We start from the raw sequence: 17,464 nt of genomic DNA on the forward strand, positions 1-17,464 counted from the left end.
TCTATTAATTGTACAGTCTCTGCATATAAAGCAAGTGATTTTTTTTCTCGTTAGAAATCAATAACCGTCTACGCAACACAGTGAGGTCTAAATTTAGCCACAAAGATAGAGCGAGAACGAGAGAGAGAGGAGAATTAACGATAGAAAGCGAGATGAAGAGAGAGCACAGCTCTACATACATTACAATCTTCATGTTGCATTGAAAAACAGCACAGGCAAAAGAAAAGAACCGAGGAGAGAAAAATCTAATAAAAAAGAAGGGGTGAATGCATGAGCTGCCGTCCTGCACTGCCTGTCTATTAAACATCAACAGCCTGGTCTGTATTTAAATGATCAGGCAGACTGGATGGACTTCAGTTCAGTGCATTGTAGTGTCAGCTTAGAGAGAGCGATGAGGAATAAGAGGAAGGAAGGTGAGATGGGAGGGTGGGATAAAAGAGGAGAGGAAGGAAGGTGAGATGGGAGGGTGGGATAAAAGAGGAGAGGAAGGAAGGTGAGATGGGAGGGTGGGACAAAAGAGGAGAGGAAGGAAGGTGAGATGGGAGGGTGGGACAAAAGAGGAGAGGAAGGAAGGTGAGATGGGAGGGTGGGATAAAAGAGGAGAGGAAGGAAGGTGAGATGGGAGGGTGGGACAAAAGAGAAGAGGAAGGAAGGTGAGATGGGAGGGTGGGATAAAAGAGGAGAGGAAGGAAGGTGAGATGGAAGGGTGGGACAAAAGAGGAGAGGGATACATTTCCCTCTTCTCATGTAGTCTTTCACAGTCTTTCCACAGATCCCCACACAGTCAGTGTGGGTGTGTGGTTGGTGTGTGTGTGCGTGTGTCGGAAACCCAATCCATCAACCACTGTGACAAACACTCCGCTGACACACACACACACACTTTCCTGAATAAGTCAGTTCACACACATCCCGCAGAACCTTCTACTCAGCCCGAAGGAGGGATGAACGCAGAGAGAGAGAAGGAGGGAGGGAGGAGTGCAGCGCTGGAGGAAGGTTTGATGATGACGAGATTATGACGATTATCGGCAAAGTGAAGACGAAGTAGGCAAGCGTTCCTTCATTTGTTCCTTCTGAAGTCTCAGTGAGCTGATCAAAACAACAAGAAGAAAAAACCCAAAGCAACCGAAAACAACTGGAGCGGTGGAGTGGTATGGTCAAGGAGGAGGAGTCGAGTTAGCGTGGTGTGTCATGGTTAGCATGGCTAGCTAGTGTCGTGGCCGGCCCGTCTCCTCAGCCGTCAGACACAGGGGGGGAGACCCAGCCGTACTTCTCGTGGGTCTTCACCAGACTCTTAAAGGTGGCCTCCGCCTCTTTGCGGCTAAACGCCTTCTTGGACTTCCCTGCTTTTCTGCAGATACGCCCCTACGGAGAGAAAGAGAGGGAGGGAGGGAGGGAGGGAGGGAGGGATGGAGGGAGGGAGGGAGGGAGGGAGGGAGGGAGAGAGATGATTAGTAGGGAATTGACGTCATTGATACATTGAAAACACACCCACACAGAAAGAGAGAGAGAAGGAGTGAGAATGAGTACAGTATCATCTGCATTCAACACCTCACTGAGTCAATTATTGCTGAGAAAAGAGAGACCCACAACCATCAACCATCCTTCCACAAGCTCCCTCGGTCCAACTCCCCAAGGTGACTACACAAGTCAGCTCTTTACATAAAAAACACTTCCTTGTCACAGATATTCAACACCCTTATGTCACCAGTACTGCATCTAAAGGAGGAATATCCTCATAAGGATGAATGGTAAAATAATTTGACAGGTGAATAATGACATACACTACATGATCAAACATATGTGGACACCTGCTCATCGAACATCTCATTCCAAAATCATGGGCATTAATATGGAGTTGGTCCCCCCTTTGCTGCTATAACAGCCTCCACTCTTCTGTGGAGGCTTTCCACTAGCTGTTGGAACATTGCTGCGGGGACTTACTTCCATTCAGCCACAAGAGGTCAGGCACTGATGTTGAGTGATTAGGGCTGGCTCACAGTCGGTGTTCCAATTCATCCCAAAGGTGTTTGATGGGGTTGAGGTCAGGGCTCTGTGCAGGCCAGTCAAGTTCTTCCACACTGATCTCGACGCTGATCCCCACACTGATCTTAAAGGAATCCCAACTCTGATCTTTTGCCAATTATTTGTCATATTTGAACAGTACATATAGTATCTTATATTTTCCCCAATGTGTAAACAGCAACAACAAAAAAACACATCTGATCTTTTGAGTTCTGATTTGTACCACATTTGTATAAACAACCACCCAAAATGTAATGGAACAGTGACAGAAAATGGACTGCAAAAAAAGATCAGATATGAAGAACAATAACTGAATTGGGTTCTTACGGCGCTGCTATATATCAGCCATCAGGGGAATGCGTTTAAAAAACGTCATGGAAGCTACTATGCTGCTCGCATTGTGATGCGTCCAAGCTCAAGAATCAGCAAGCTTTCATTCTCAATGGCTGACGCGCACTTTCACTCTATCTTGTGAATTGAAATAATGAAAAATAAAGTTGATTTTGGTTGTTTTCTGTGTAGCAGGTAGAATGTCACATTGAGTGACATGTGTAGTGTAGTGTAGTGTAGTGTTAGAGTGGCTGTGTAAACAACATCTTTCACTCTCTTGAATGGGGAAAGATATGCTATTATCTAATCAAATGTGATAAAATAAACAAGCTATCCAAGGTTTTTATTAATAAAAAAAAGTATTATTATTATTTACAAATTCTGTATGGCTCTTGCTTTGTGAACAGGGGCATTGTCATGCTGAAACAGGAAAGGGCCTTCCCAGACCATTATTCCTCCTCCACCAAACTTTACAGTTGGCACTATGCATTCGAGCAGGTAGTGTTCTCCTGGCATCCGCCAAACACTGATTTGTCCATCGGACTGCCAAATGTTGAAGCGTAGTTCATCACTCCAGAGAACGCATTTCCACTGCTCCAGAGTCCAATGGCGGCGAGCTTTACACCACTTCAGCTGACGCTTGGCATTGCGCATGGTGATCTTAGGCTTGTGTGCGGCTGCTCGGCCATGGAAACCCATTTCATGAAGCTCCCGACGAACAGTTCTTGTGCTGACGTTGCTTCCAGCAGTTTAGAACTCGGTAGTGAGTGTTGCAACTGAGGACAGATGATTATTATGACCTATGTGCTTCAGCACTCAGTGGTCCCGTTCCGTGAGACTGTGTGGCCTACCACTTCGCGGCTGAGCCGTTGTTGCTCCTAGACATTTCCACTTCACAATAACAGCACTTACAGTTGAACAGGGCTGCTCTAGCAGGGCAGAAATTTGACAAACTGACTAGTTGGAAAGGTGGCATCCGATGGCAGTGCCACGTTGAAAGTAACGGAGTTCTTCACTAAGACCATTCTACTGCCAATGTTTGTCTATGGAGATTGCAACCTGTCAGCAATGGGTGTGGCTAAAATAGCTGAATAAACTAATTTGAAGGGGCGTCCATACACTTTTGTATATATAGTGTATACATGACCACAGTTTTGGTGGTGACAGCTCAGGTGCTTTGGATGCTGTTGCAACATTAGATTAATGTTGAAGGAAAGAGAAAGGAGAGAAAAACCTCTTAAGATTTCACTCTCTATTGCCAGAGAGAAGGAGCTACTCCGGAGACTAGATCCTCTTCTCAGAGCCAACAATGAAACATTTCAACATCACAAATATGAAAAGATATAAATATGGGAGACAATATTCTTGTGATGGCTGCAAAAAGCATCCCACAAACAATTGAGTTAGTCAAAGAAGCAATTCCATCCAAACACAATCTCCCATCTTGGTAAAAAAAACAACAACAACTGTATTTCCTACACACACAAAGGCTAATAATATAGAGTATGTGGGAGAGGAGGAAAGAAGTGAGTGTAGGCGTTGCATGTGACGCTAAAGCTGGGATGATCTCTTAGCAACAGTGGCTCAGTCTTCTCTAAAGAGGATTGTGTGGGTGGGAGAACAAAATGACACAACAAAAGAGCCCTGACTTTATCGTCAAAATATTAATATTTAGCCTCAGAGCCACAATAAGGGGCATACTAAAGCTAATATAAGATGCATGGCTGATTCTGCTTTTGGAGGCGTCGTGTGTTGTCTTAAATTACATAATCTAATTTATGATTCCCCTCTGGAGCATAACACTTTGAATAGTCAACTCACACACACACACACACACATACACTCAAACACGCACGCACGCACGCGCACGCACACACACACACACACACACACACAGAGAAAGAGAGAGAGATAGATAGATAGAGAGAGGGGGAGGAAGAGAGAGACAGAGAAAGAGAGAGGGAGGGAGAGAGGGAAAGAGACAGAGAGAGAGAGAGAGAGAGAGAGAGAACACAGGCCAGAATGGCTCCTTGCCACCACCGCAGTAAATCAGTTTCTATTGGTCACACTCAAACCACATTAAAAGGTAATGTATTAAACGAGCGGTTCGTGTGTCTGGACGGTCATTTTGCGTCAAAGGGATCAACCAAATCTCAGTAAGGCTCTGGTCAAATGTAGTGCACGATGCTGACGCTATCTGCAAATCAAATCAAAGTTTATTTGTCACGTGCGCCGAATACAACAGGTGTAGACCTTACAGTGAAATGCTTACTTACAGGCTCTAACCAATAGTGCAAAAAAGGTATTAGGTGAACAATAGGTAAGTAAAGAAATAAAACAACGGTAAAAAGACAGGCTATATACAGTAGCGAGGCTATAAAAGTAGTGAGGCTACATACAGACACCGGTTAGTCAGGCTGATTGAGGTAGTATGTACATGTAGATATGGTTAAAGTGACTATGCATATATGATGAACAGAGAGTAGCAGTAGCGTAAAAGCATCTGAAATAGCTCCCTATTCCTTATATTGTGCATTACCTTAGGATGCAATTTGTGTGTCAAATGGCAGGCTTGTGTGTCTGGTCGGACATTTTGTGTCTTAAAGATTCTGGGGATGAGTAGGATGGGGTCATAATGCTGAGTGGTCAGGTGATTAGGAACACAGTTTCCATGTCTAAATGCGCTGGTTAATGAGACTCAGTGACTCAGACAGACTCGAACAGGAACGTAATAAGAACAGGAGGATCATCAGCTCAGAAGGTGGGACCTTTCTCCTGTCTCACAGAGGAGACACACAAAGACATTAAGGCTGTATCTCAATAGTTAGAGTAGTAGTAGGCCTACTACAGAGAATCTCAAATGATCACGTCCTCTCTCCTCTCTCCTCACCTCCTTCTCAGCCCATTGGAGGAGAAGGTTAGAGCGAAGGGACCTCTGGCTTTCTCATCCAATGGGTTTGAGAAAGAGGCAAGGAGAGAGGGGACGTGAGGAGTATGCAATTGAGATTCTCCCATAGACTATTGAGATTAGTGATGCACGGATATGACATTTTTGGCCGATACCGATATCCAATATTTTCCTTGACAAAAAAACGATACCGATACCGATAACCGATATTGACAATTGTAGCAGCCTTTTGGACATTCTAGTACAGTTAAATAGTTAACACACACACACATGGACACAGCAGTCTAAGGCACTGCACCTCAGTGCAAGAGGCGTCACTATAGTGCCTGGTTCGAATCCAGGCTGTATCACATCTGGACGTAATTGGGAGTTCCATTGGGCGGCGCACAATTGGCCCAGCGTCGTCTGGGTTTGGCTGGTTTAGGCCGTCATTGTAAATAAGAATTTGTTGTTAACTGATTTGCTTAGTTAAATAAAGGTTACACACACACACACCACACTGACCAAAAAGTAATTTTGTTGGCATTTACGTATGTTCCCATTACCAGTAAAACATAATCAAAACCTATTTCTTTCACTAACTTGCTGTGTGTTTTGTTGTTCATTTGTTCAGTCGTTTCATTCTCAACCAGGATTTCTATGGAACGCCATTTTGGTCTTTGCGTGTCAAAAAATATACTATTTAACACTATTTGACGTGTCAAATAAGTTTGTTGACCAATCAGGACCTGGATATGACTGCACGTCACATAATTATTTAACGCATTCATACATTTTATATGTAGTTATTACACATTGATTACACTATCAATCGTATTTCATATGTCACAATGATTCATCAATACGTAAGGATTAGCCACAACAGTGGACTTTTTGGTTAGCCTTCAAAATAAAAGTATGGCATAATTCTACTATTTGTGTTCATTTGCATCACTGTCAATGACATACTTTTATTTTGAAGGCAAACCGCAAATTCCACTATTGTGCCTAATCCTTATTGTGGCTAGCTTCACAACACATAACCCGGTCCGGTTGAGCCTCACTAGCCAGATGAAGCTAGCTGGCTGCTTATAACGTTAGCTTTGAGCAACAGGGTCAAGTAGCTGGCTAGCTATTTATTGTCATGAACTGAAGTTAAATTTCAATAGGCGAACAACAAGTGGCAACCTAGATAATACTTACTCACAAGGATTCCTAAATCATTGCTAAGAATAAAGAAAATGACTGCAGTTTCTACTGGTCATTGTTTTCAGGCTTGTAGTATTGGTGCTAGCTAGGTACCAAGCTAAAGTTAGCTACCCCAGAAGTTGCGGTCGAACAAATGATGCTTTATTACCAACGCGGTATTGTAAACACATCGTTTGTGGCCGGTGTTTGCTTGTTTGCAGACTTTTTTGTACAGCTTTGACAGTTTCTCCTGTCTCTCCTCTGTGAGACAGGAGAAAGGTCCCACCTTCTGAGCTGATGATCCTCTTGTTCTTATTATGTTCCTGTTCTAGTCTGTTCTAGTTTGACATGCAAAGACCCAAACGGCGTTCCATTGTATGTATGTTGTGACGCTATTACTGTGTAACTCCGGTAGGGCAACATCGGAAAAATAGCGCACTTGGTAGTGTTAACCGGTGCTCGACCAGTCGGTGAAAGCCAACATCACCCACGTCAGAGAACGGTTGATTGTGAAGGGCAATGAACTATATTATCTTGGCTTTAATGGATTTTGCCTTTGAGTTGTCTCGCTGAAATTTTGTTACTCTTTCAAATGACTGCGTGACTTGTTGACTGCTCAATCCACACAGCAGACATTGTGGGCTAAGTTAGGATTGCTGTGTTGCACGTATAGCGCAAAATTTTACGTGGCGTCATTACGTCATGTACCTTCGTTATATAGGTATGTACGTCACCTTTGACATCGGTTTTGCACATCAGCATTAAACTAGACATCGGCCGATACCGATGTTGGCATTTTTAGCTAATATCGTCCGATTCCGATATGTTCAGCTATATATCGTGCATCCCTAATTGAGATGCTCAATAAAGACACTGTGTCAGCAGTAATGGCCACCCTTTCTCAAAACCACTAAAATGAGTTGAAAAGTGAGAGAAATGTCTTGGTATTTTACCAGGTAAAATAATCCAGTGAAGACTTATGACTTAAAGACAGACAAAGCCTCTTATCAATAACTCATTGAATTCCTGAAACCTAGGACCCATTCCAGAGAGGTGAAAGCTCAACTGGGTGAGACTGTTTAGCTTGCCTAACTCCTAATCGTTACCTTGGTATAATCATGTCTGTGTTTTAATAATGTGCCAGTTGACTCTGTTACAACCACTGATTTATATATCCACTAGATAACTGGCAGGGGGCACAGTTTTGAAGCCACTGTGCCTTCATCTCGGCACTCCCCCACCGTTGTAAAAAAATATTTTGAAAGCTATAGAAATGCATTTATTAATGTCTACATTAGTTTTTGACACATTTATTATATTATAGACACCTTAATGCATACTTTTAAATGATATTATATGAGCCAAACATTTTATTTTTATTATATAAAATCATTACCCTTAAAGTATAGTTTTTGGAGATTACTATTGTTACTGCCCCCACTACAACTAAAAATACTTGAAACATTCAATTGAAATACTATAGAATTCCATTCATTCCTATGGAGGACTGCTCCTACTAGGGAGTGCCAATATGGCCGACCGGTGGCTTCAAAGCCTCTCAATGGCTAATACGTAGCGTCAAAAATCCAGAGTTTATATACATCATTGGTTACAGCCCGACAAGGTTTGTGGCCATCTTTGCCATGGAGAGAGGTTGCCAGGGCGAACGAGAAGTGTCATTACCGTGGTGATTAATACCAGAGGACGACTGGCCACTGGTTTAACACACAACCATTATTAGAACAATTTCAATACACACACACGCATGCACAGCTAAATTCATCAACCTAATCAATTATGACCAATTAAACAATTAACAAATGACATTCAAAACAATTTCCTGAATTCTCTTGCACTGATTTAATTAAACTGGATATCACAGCCATTTGAGAGCTAAGCCTTATTTCCCCTAATCAACATTGCCTGGAAGAGAGCAATGTAGAGACTGACTACCACATTGTTTACATTACATCAATCAACAATATCACTCCACCGGCCAGCACACTCCATTAACGTGTGACGATTATGTCTGTCCCCCTAGCCACTGCGCAGCGATTATTTCCTCCCCTTGGCTGTGTGACGATTATTTCCGTCCCATCTGACCTGTGCAATTGGTATTTCCTTCCTTCCTTCCTTCCTTCCTTCCTTCCTTCCTTCCTTCCTTCCTTCCTTCCTTCCTTCCTTCCTTCCTTCCTTCCTTCCTTCCTTCCTTCCTTCCTTCCTTCCTTCCTTCCTTCCTTCCTTCCTGTGCGTGTGTGTGCGTGTGTGTGAGAGTGTGTGCGTGCGTGTGGACAAAATAGGGACTGAAATAACTCGTTCCTGCCCCAGGCATGTCCGGGCTGACTGACGCTTAACAATAACAGAGAGAGAGAGAGAGAGAGAGAGAGAGAGAGAGAGAGGGAGGAGAGAGAGAGAGAGAGAGAGAGAGAGAGAGAGAGAGAGAGAGAGAGAGAGAGAGAGAGAGAGAGAGAGAGGTGTGTGTGTTACATCCAGAGTGTGCTTGAGGCTGTACACTACAGTTGTCTATCATTGTTAATCTAGTTCACTTAAGCCTTCCCTTCCTTGCTTGCTCACATCCACAGGGACACACACTAGTCCGTTGTGTGAAGTGAAGTGGTTGATGGGTAATCTTGTGAATGGAGATCAATGGGCTGGGCGGCGGGCGCTCCGATCAGGGCCCCAGTGTATCTTGGTAAGAGGCTTTGGGCTTGGGATTATTGCGTAACGCCTAGCTACATGTGCCAGAGAACCGGATCAAGCTTGAGAAACATGCTATGGGACTGGAGAGCTGGGGATATTGTCAACACATCACTGAAGACTTGTTGACTGTGGAAATGCATGTGTAATATGCAAATCGTTGTGGGTTTAGGGATGTCTGACTGTGTGTAGCTTGTGCAACACGCAAGTAGATACAGCACCAGTCAAAAGTTTGGACACACCTACTCATTCAAGGGATTTTCTTTATTTTGACTTATCTACATTGTAGAATAATAGTGAAGACATCAAAACTATGAAATAACACATATGGAATCATGTAGTAACCAAAGCAGCATTATCTCAACCAGCTACACCTGGAATGCTTTTCCAACAGTCTTGAAGGAGTTCCCACATATGCTGAGCACTTGTTGGCTGCTTTTCCTTCACTCTGCGGTCCAACTCATCCCAAACCATCTCAATTGGGTTGACGTCGGGGGATTGTGGAGGCCAGGTCATCTGATGCAGCACCATCACTCTCCTTCATGGTCAAGTAGCCCTTACACAGTCTGGAGATGTGTTGGGTCATTGTCCTGTTGAAAAACAAATGATAGTCCCACTAAGCCCAAACCAGATGATATGGCATATCGCTGCAGAATGCTGTGGTAGCCATCCTGGTTAAGTGTGCCTTGAATTCTAAATAAATCACAGACAGTGTCACCAACAAAGGACGCCCACACCATCACACCTCCTCCTCCATGCTTCATGGTGGGAACCACACATGCGGAGATCATCCGTTCACCTACTCTGCGTCTCACTAAGACACGGCGGTTGGAACCAAAAATCTCACATTTGGACTCATCAGAACAAAGGACACATTTCCACCGGTCTAATGTCCATTGGTCGTGTTTCTTGGCCCAAGCAAGTCTCTTCTTATTATTGGTGTCCTTTAGTCGTGGTTTCTTTGCAACAATTCGACCATGAAGGCCTGATTCACGCAGTCTCTTCTGAGCAGTTGATGTTGAGATGTGTCTGTTACTTGAACTCTGTGAAGCATTTATTTGCGCTGCAATCTGAAGTGCAGTTAACTCTAATTAATTTATCCTCTGCAGCAGAGGTAACTCTGGGTCTTCCTTTCCTGTGGTGGTCCTCATGAGAGCCAGTTTCATCATAGCGCTTGATGGTTGTTGCGACTGCACTTGAAATTGACTGACCTTCACGTCTTAGAGTAATGATGGACTGTTGTTTCTCTTTGCTTATTTGAGCCGTTCTTGCCATAATATGGACTTGGTATTTTACCAAATAGGGCTATCTTCTGTATACCCCCCTACCTTGTCACAACACAACTGATTGGCTCAAATGCATTAAGAAGGAAAGAAATTCCACAAATTAACTTTTAACAAGGCACACCTGTTCATTTAAATGCATTCCAGGTGACTACCTCATGAAGCTGGTTTAGAGAATGCCAAGAGTGTGCAAAGCTCTCATCAAGGCAAGGTGGCTACTTTGAAGAATCTAAAATCTAAAATATATTTTGATTTGTTTAACACTTTTTTGGTTACTACATGATTCCGTATGTGTAATTTCATAGTTATGATGTCTTGACTATTATTCTACAATGTAGAAAATAGTAAAAATAAAGAAAAACCCTGGAATGAGTGGGTGTGTCCAAACTTTTGACTGGTACTGAATATAAAGGGTAAATGGTTTCTAGACTTTTAATAATCTCTTCCTGGTAAAAGATGAAGTGTAGAAAAGCAAAACATTTGAGAGTGAATTTGGTCTTAATTCAACAAAGGTCCTCTCTGGACGTGGTTATGTTCATGGCCGTCATGACCACTGACCTAAATAGCTGTGATAACGTGTGATAATGTGTGTTCCAAGCATGCGCTGACCAACTGGCAAGTGTCTTCACTGACATTTTCAACCTCTCCCTGTCTGAATCTGTAATACCAACATGTTTCAAGAAGACCACCATAGTCCCTGTGCCCTAGAACACTAAGGTAACCTGCCTAAATGACTACCGACCCGTAGCACTCACGTCTGTAGCCATGAAATGCTTTGAAAGGCTGGTCATGGCTCACATCAACATCATTATCCCAGAAACCCTAGACCCACTCCAATTTGCATACCGCGCCAACAGATCTGTATATAGCAATGATGTCGCTCTTGCTGCTGGTGATTCTCTGATCCACCTCTACGCAGACGACACCATTCTGCATACATCTGGCCGTTCTTTGGACACTGTGCTAACAAACCTCCAAACGAGCTTCAATGCCATACAACACTCCTTCAGAGGCCTCCAACTGCTTTTAAATGCAAGTACAACTAAGTGCATGCTCATAAACAGCACAGCGCTGTTTATGACTTCAAGCCTATCAACTCCCGAGATTAGGCTGGCAATACTATAGTACCTATAAAAACATCCAATAGTCAAAGGTATATGAAATACAAATGGTATAGAGAGAAATAGTCCTATAATTCCTATAATAACAACAACCTAAAACTTCTTAACTGGGAATATTGAAGCACCGGCTTTCATATGTTCTCATGTTCTGAGCAAGGAACTTAAACGTTAGATTTTTTACATAGTACATATTGCACTTTTACTTTCTTCTCCAACACTGTGTTTTTGCATTATTTAAACCAAATTGAACGTGTTTCATTATTTACTTGAGACTAAATTTATTTTATTTATGTATTATATTAAGTTAAAATAAAAGTGTTAATTCAGTATTGTTTTAATTGTCATTATTTCAAATATTTATATATATATATATATAAAAATCGGCCGATTAATAGGTATCGGCTTTTTTTGGTCCTCCAATAATCGGTATCGGCGTTGAAAAATCATGATCGATCGACCTCTACTACAGAGGGTAGTGCGTACTGCCCAGTACATCACCGGGGCCAAGCTTCCTGCCATCCAGGACCTCTATACCAGGCGGTGTCAGAGGAGGGCCATAAAAATTGTCAAAGACTCCAGCCACCCTAGTCATAGACTGTTCTCTCTGCTACTGCACGGCAAGTGGTACTGGAGCACCAAGTCTAGGTCCAAGAGGCTTCTAAACCGTTTCTACCCCCAAGCCATAACACTCCTGAACACTTAATCAAATGGCTACCCAGACTATTTGTATTGCCCCCCCCCCCCCCATGCTGCTGCTACTCTCTGTTATTATCTATGCATAGTCACTTTAATAACTCTACCTACATGTACATATTACCTCAATTACCTCGACACCGGTGCCCCACACACTGACTCTGTACCGGTACCTCCTGTATATAGCCCCGCTATTGTTATTTACTGCTGCTCTTTAATTATTTGTTATTCTTATCTCTTACTTTTTTGGGGGTCTTTTCTTAAAACTGCATTTTTGGTTAAGGGCTTGTAAGTAAGCATTTCACTGTAAGGTCTACACCTGTCGTATTCGGCGCAGACAAATGAACATTTATTTGATTTGATAATGCTGATAATCACCCATGGTCAAACCACTTCTAAAAACCATTCAGTGCTTGAATTGGAGCGGTGCAGCTCACATGTTCTACAGCTTGAGTACCACTTATAGAATATTCACTCTAAGATATGAACTCTGGTATTGTCAAATTAAAGAACCAGCACCTTTTTAATTGGTCTTCAATCTAAAAACCTAAAGTCTTCTTCTGCTACCCTGGGGTCTAGTACATAGCCATGGGGAAACCATAGGAATCTATTGTCTTTCTACTCAGTAATTACATCATCGTCCCATTCAGGAGATGGTTGTTATTGGAGGTGATCATTTTTATCTCAAGCAGAACCACCACAGGGAACCACAGAGTAGCAGTACTAGTGGCACTAGAGGAGGAATCACTTTGTGTTAGTTTCACATTCAGGATGTGGCAAACCAATCACATGGGAAATCAGGAAACACACATACAGAGATGCACACGCACACACTTGCATAATTAATCAATATTGTTTTCATTAGCAAACTGGAGGAGGAAGGCACTGGGAAGTAATTAGTGTACACTGACTGCAGAGCTGCTCCCTCTCTCTCTCTCTTACTATCTCCCCATCAGAGTGTAATCAGAGATAAGATGGAAAAAACAACCGACTAATCCAGATGATGACAAAAGGTCTTCGCTGTCGTGAGTCATTTCTAGAACCATGTGATGTTCTGTTTTGACTGATACTGAAAAAAAGAAAATGGTGTACTCTGAATACTGAATGTGTGTGTGTGTGTGTGTGTGTGTGTGTGTGTGTGTGTGTGTGTGTGTGTGTGTGTGTGTGTGTGTGTGTGTGTGTGTGTGTGTGTGTGTGTGTGTGTGTATGTGTGCATGTGTGTGTGCAATTTTGAAAGTAAAGATGACCTCTTAAAGCTAAATAACTATCACAAGTTCCCCCGGAGACCATTTCCAGTGGCAGTCATGTTATTTGGGTCTCTCTCACTAGCCTTAAGGCCTCAACCAGTGGGATAGAGATGAGAACCACTACGTTCACAGCTGCATCTGCTCACAATGCATCATTAGGATCTAATTGGCTCATAATATATTATAAATGTATTAAGTGTAAATGAATTACTTGAGATGATGTGTACATCACCAATCTATATTATTGATGTCTTTGCTATGGATCCTTTTGGGTGTTTTTCCTTACATTGCCCATGCATTTACGATTGTGACCACATCTTATGTGTCAATGTGTAACGGCAGTCTACTTCGTCCTCCTCCTCAGACGAGGAGAGGCGAGAAGGATCAGAGGACCAATGTGCAGCGTGGTAATTAGACATAATGAATTTAATCAGACAAAACAAAAACACTATACAAACTGACAAAACACACTAACCGTCACAGGCAACACATTAACCCCAACATAGAAACACAACACATAGAATACCCACCCCAACTCACGCCCTGACCAACTAAACACATACAAAACAACAGAAAACAGGTCAGGAACGTGACACAATGTACCTGAATTATTTGAAGTGATATGCACGATATCAATGCATAATATTGAAAACAGAACCACCACACATACCTTTGCTTTACATTGTCCATTAGACTAAGCATATTTTTCTTCCTCTTTAATAATTCATACATTTAATAGACCTATAATAACACCTGCATGACCCAATGTCAACTGGAATTCAACTGAAATTCCGTTACATCATCAAAGAGAAAAGGGAAAAACTACCACTCTTAGGTCACTGGAGGGAAATCTGGTGACATGCTTACATAAATTCCTCCTGTCATAACGCTATCATAACAATGACGTCAGATGTGACGGGCAAACCCGAACCGTCAGTCAAAGCAGCTAGATTCAAGGAATGACAAGCAATACCATTCTAATGCATGAAATGCTCTACTTGTGGTGTATTTCATGCATCAGCGTACTGATTGAATAGGATCAGGTCAACAAACATGATCAATTATAGGGAAATTATCATATTTGATGACAGAGGGGGTGAGAATGTAGCAGTGTCTGATTTACATAAGTTCTGCTCAGTCTGTCTCTGTCAAAGAGGACAGGACAGGTAGAGGAGAGACAAGCTACTGACTCACTGGAATGATGCTTGGTCAATGTGGTTCCAATGACTTTATAGGCTACCTGCAGTAGTTAAATTACATTTTTTATTACATTTTTACATATATGATTTCAAATCATTCCTGTAGGCTTGAGGAAATGAAACCCCCATACACATGTATTCTATATCTGGCCAATAATTAGATTATCTGGAGTGACATTTTTTCCCCCCTTAATGGTGAAGATTTCTGGAGGTGATAAAAGATGATGCATTCCAATGAGGAGATAGGAGGAATATACATCTCACACAGAGTAGAGAACATTCAGAGCACAGCAGCGAAATGGCGGCTGTAGTGTCACAGCTAAAGATTAATCACGTCTAAGATGGGGAGATGGATTCCTGCCTCTCTCTTCCTCTCTCTCAGAGCTGGGGGAGAGATATAGGTCTATATGAGATTTGTATCACAGTAAAACACCATTCTGATTCTGCTCAGTTTGGCAGATATGAGCAATGGCAAGCTACAACTAACTCTCACAGTCTCATGACAGAATTAGACGTTCATCCAAGTTTCTCAAGCATCAAATTTCGAAATTGTTGCAAAGATCAAATTTCAAAGTGTTTAAGGTTAAGTTAAGGCATTAACTCCGAAATCCTAAAGTATGGGCTAACGTTTGGGATAGGGTTAAAACAAAAATCTCAAAAACAACTTTCTATTACTGGATTCCAACTTGCAACCTTTGGAATCAGAGGCAGGTGCTTTTGCCCATCCCTGTCCACAACGCAGGAGAAAAACAGAAACCTACTTGAAGGTAACAGTGCTCAGACATGGATGGACGTTGAATACTGACTTGTATCATGGATGGACGTCAAATACTGACTTGTATCATGGGTGACCTAGCTGCAACTACTTCGTATTGACAGGTTTTATGCAGTATGGGTTCACTAAATTAACATTATGCATGTTGCATGAGTGTCAGGTATGAACATTCAACACTAAATATTCAGCGTCCGCTGCGTCTGATGTTTCAAAACACACACGGGAAGAATGCATTAATAAAACAAATATCCTTACCTGTCCTTTTACCAGACTTGCCGCAAATTGTCTCATCACGGCTTCCACTGTGTAGGCGCTGGACCATCCGCGGGGGGTTAACAACTCCATACATATCGCTCCACCGTCCAGAACGTACCCGTTTTCCAACCGGGGGGTGAGCACCCTCATGAATGGCGGAGAGAACGGGAAATTGTCGGGGAAAGAGACATTCAGCAGAATGAACTCGGTGTTTGTTTCTTTCATGTCCTGCCACAGCGCCGAGTCTTTGTCCACCTGGTGGAGCTTGACGTTCCAGTCAAATAGATTGTCGTCGACCAGCTCGACCGTTATAAAGTTGTCTCCCAACCGCCGGATCTCCTGGAGTTCCTTCATAAGTCTCCTCGTCCGGACTTGGGTGCAGTGCTGCCGGTGAGGGGCTAGTGGTGGTATTGAGGCACTGGTCGCTGATTTTCCAACCCCGATCCCACCTCCTCCTCCGCCTCCCATCTGCTGTTTCTCATTGGCGTCCTTGCCCTGTTGCTTATCCTTTACGGACGGTTTGTCCTTGCTGTTGTGCTGGTCCAGCTTCTTCGCTTTGATCTCGGGGGTGCTGAGGAGGTTGTTGGTCTCGTTGGTGGTCTGACAGTGCTGCTTGGTGTTCTTGGTGTTCCCCTTGGTCCCCTTTAGCGAGCCCTGGTGATGCTTGGGGTCCTCTGTGTCCCGGTCGTGAAGACGAATCAGACCGATTTTCCGCAGTAGAGTGGCCATTATGTTTTCGCCGAGCGCAGGGCGATCGAAATTCACGATTCTCCCTTTACAGACAACCACTGATGTTAGACTGTGGAACCGTAAAAAAAATCGTCAACAGTGTGCTGCAATCGCTCAGCTATACTGCAGCCTCTGGACAGACGCTTGCATGTAGCCTAGTCTTTCTTCAGTGCATCATTCCGATGAGGTCCGACTGAAAAAACACACAAGCCATGAATAAACCGATGAACTGCTGTCTAATCGATTTGCAGTCTAATAAATCTGCCACTGAATATAAAAAATGATCATATTCAATAGTAGCCTAGTGGACTGACTGTGTTGTGGCTATTGACTGCATTCCTAGTTGCAATGGCTGCTTAATAGCTCTGCTATTATCCAATAGGCTACAAAGCGCACCGAATAGATAGCTGCTTTGAAATAAGCCTATACACTATTATGTATGTTAGAAACGAATATAGTTAACACATAGAACACCAGCTTCTCTATTTTGATATAGCCTACACGTCGACTTACCATTTATAAGTCCGTTCGGAAAAATGTAGCCTTTGCCACGGAAAGGCGAATCTGCAGCAGCAATGGCAGCAGCTATTACAGTGGAGAGGGATATCAAACGGTTACTATCCAGCAACGTTCCCGTTGATGTGACCTGGAAGAGCGAGCTAAAGCCTTTGATGTAACTGCAGCTGCCGCGACACTGTATCTACTGAGGACAAACCAACTCCACTAATCCTTGGCGAGGACTCACACAATCCTCGTTAGCTCGCTGCGCTCACTCACACACAAATAGCAGTAGCGGAACGGAACGACCGGCCAGACGTGGGTTGGCTTTGGCCGCTCTACCTTGATGGAATGGATAATGATGTGGACTGGAGTGAGAGCGATAGATGTGGACGGAAGAGGAGAGCTTGAAAGTGGGCTGGGCTTTTTAGCCAATGTCATCCTATCAGCCGATACATCAGGTTTTCCTACTCCCCTATAGATCTCCCCTTTGCAGGCCTATATGTCTCAGGGTGGGGGTCAATTCCCTTCAATTCCAGT

General features: G+C 43.0%; 1 protein-coding gene across 1 annotated transcript; it reads right to left on the reverse strand.

Annotated features, from left to right (window-relative positions):
* Positions 1-1,230: 1,230 nt before the first annotated feature.
* On the reverse strand, positions 1,231-16,081 carry ube2ql1 (ubiquitin-conjugating enzyme E2Q family-like 1). The gene is made up of 2 exons (XM_038966175.1): positions 15,698-16,081; positions 1,231-1,362 (listed from the first exon to the last, which is right to left on the reverse strand). Exons 1-2 carry the CDS (start codon positions 16,049-16,051, stop codon positions 1,231-1,233), a joined length of 486 nt encoding a protein of 161 aa, XP_038822103.1. The 5' UTR covers positions 16,052-16,081.
* Positions 16,082-17,464: the final 1,383 nt, after the last annotated feature.

This window comes from Salvelinus namaycush, chromosome 27, assembly GCF_016432855.1.
Source record: "Salvelinus namaycush isolate Seneca chromosome 27, SaNama_1.0, whole genome shotgun sequence".
In the NCBI taxonomy this organism is placed as follows: domain Eukaryota; kingdom Metazoa; phylum Chordata; class Actinopteri; order Salmoniformes; family Salmonidae; genus Salvelinus; species Salvelinus namaycush.

Bases quoted from the DNA above. Each gene is read 5' to 3' on its own strand.
- ube2ql1 (XM_038966175.1), bottom strand. From the start codon at position 16,051: ATGAAGGAACTCCAGGAGATCCGGCGGTTGGGAGACAACTTTATAACG. The intron at 1,363-15,697 runs GTAAGGATATTT...TTCTCTCCGTAG, and splicing joins CAAGTCTGGTAAAAGGACAG to GGGCGTATCTGCAGAAAAGC.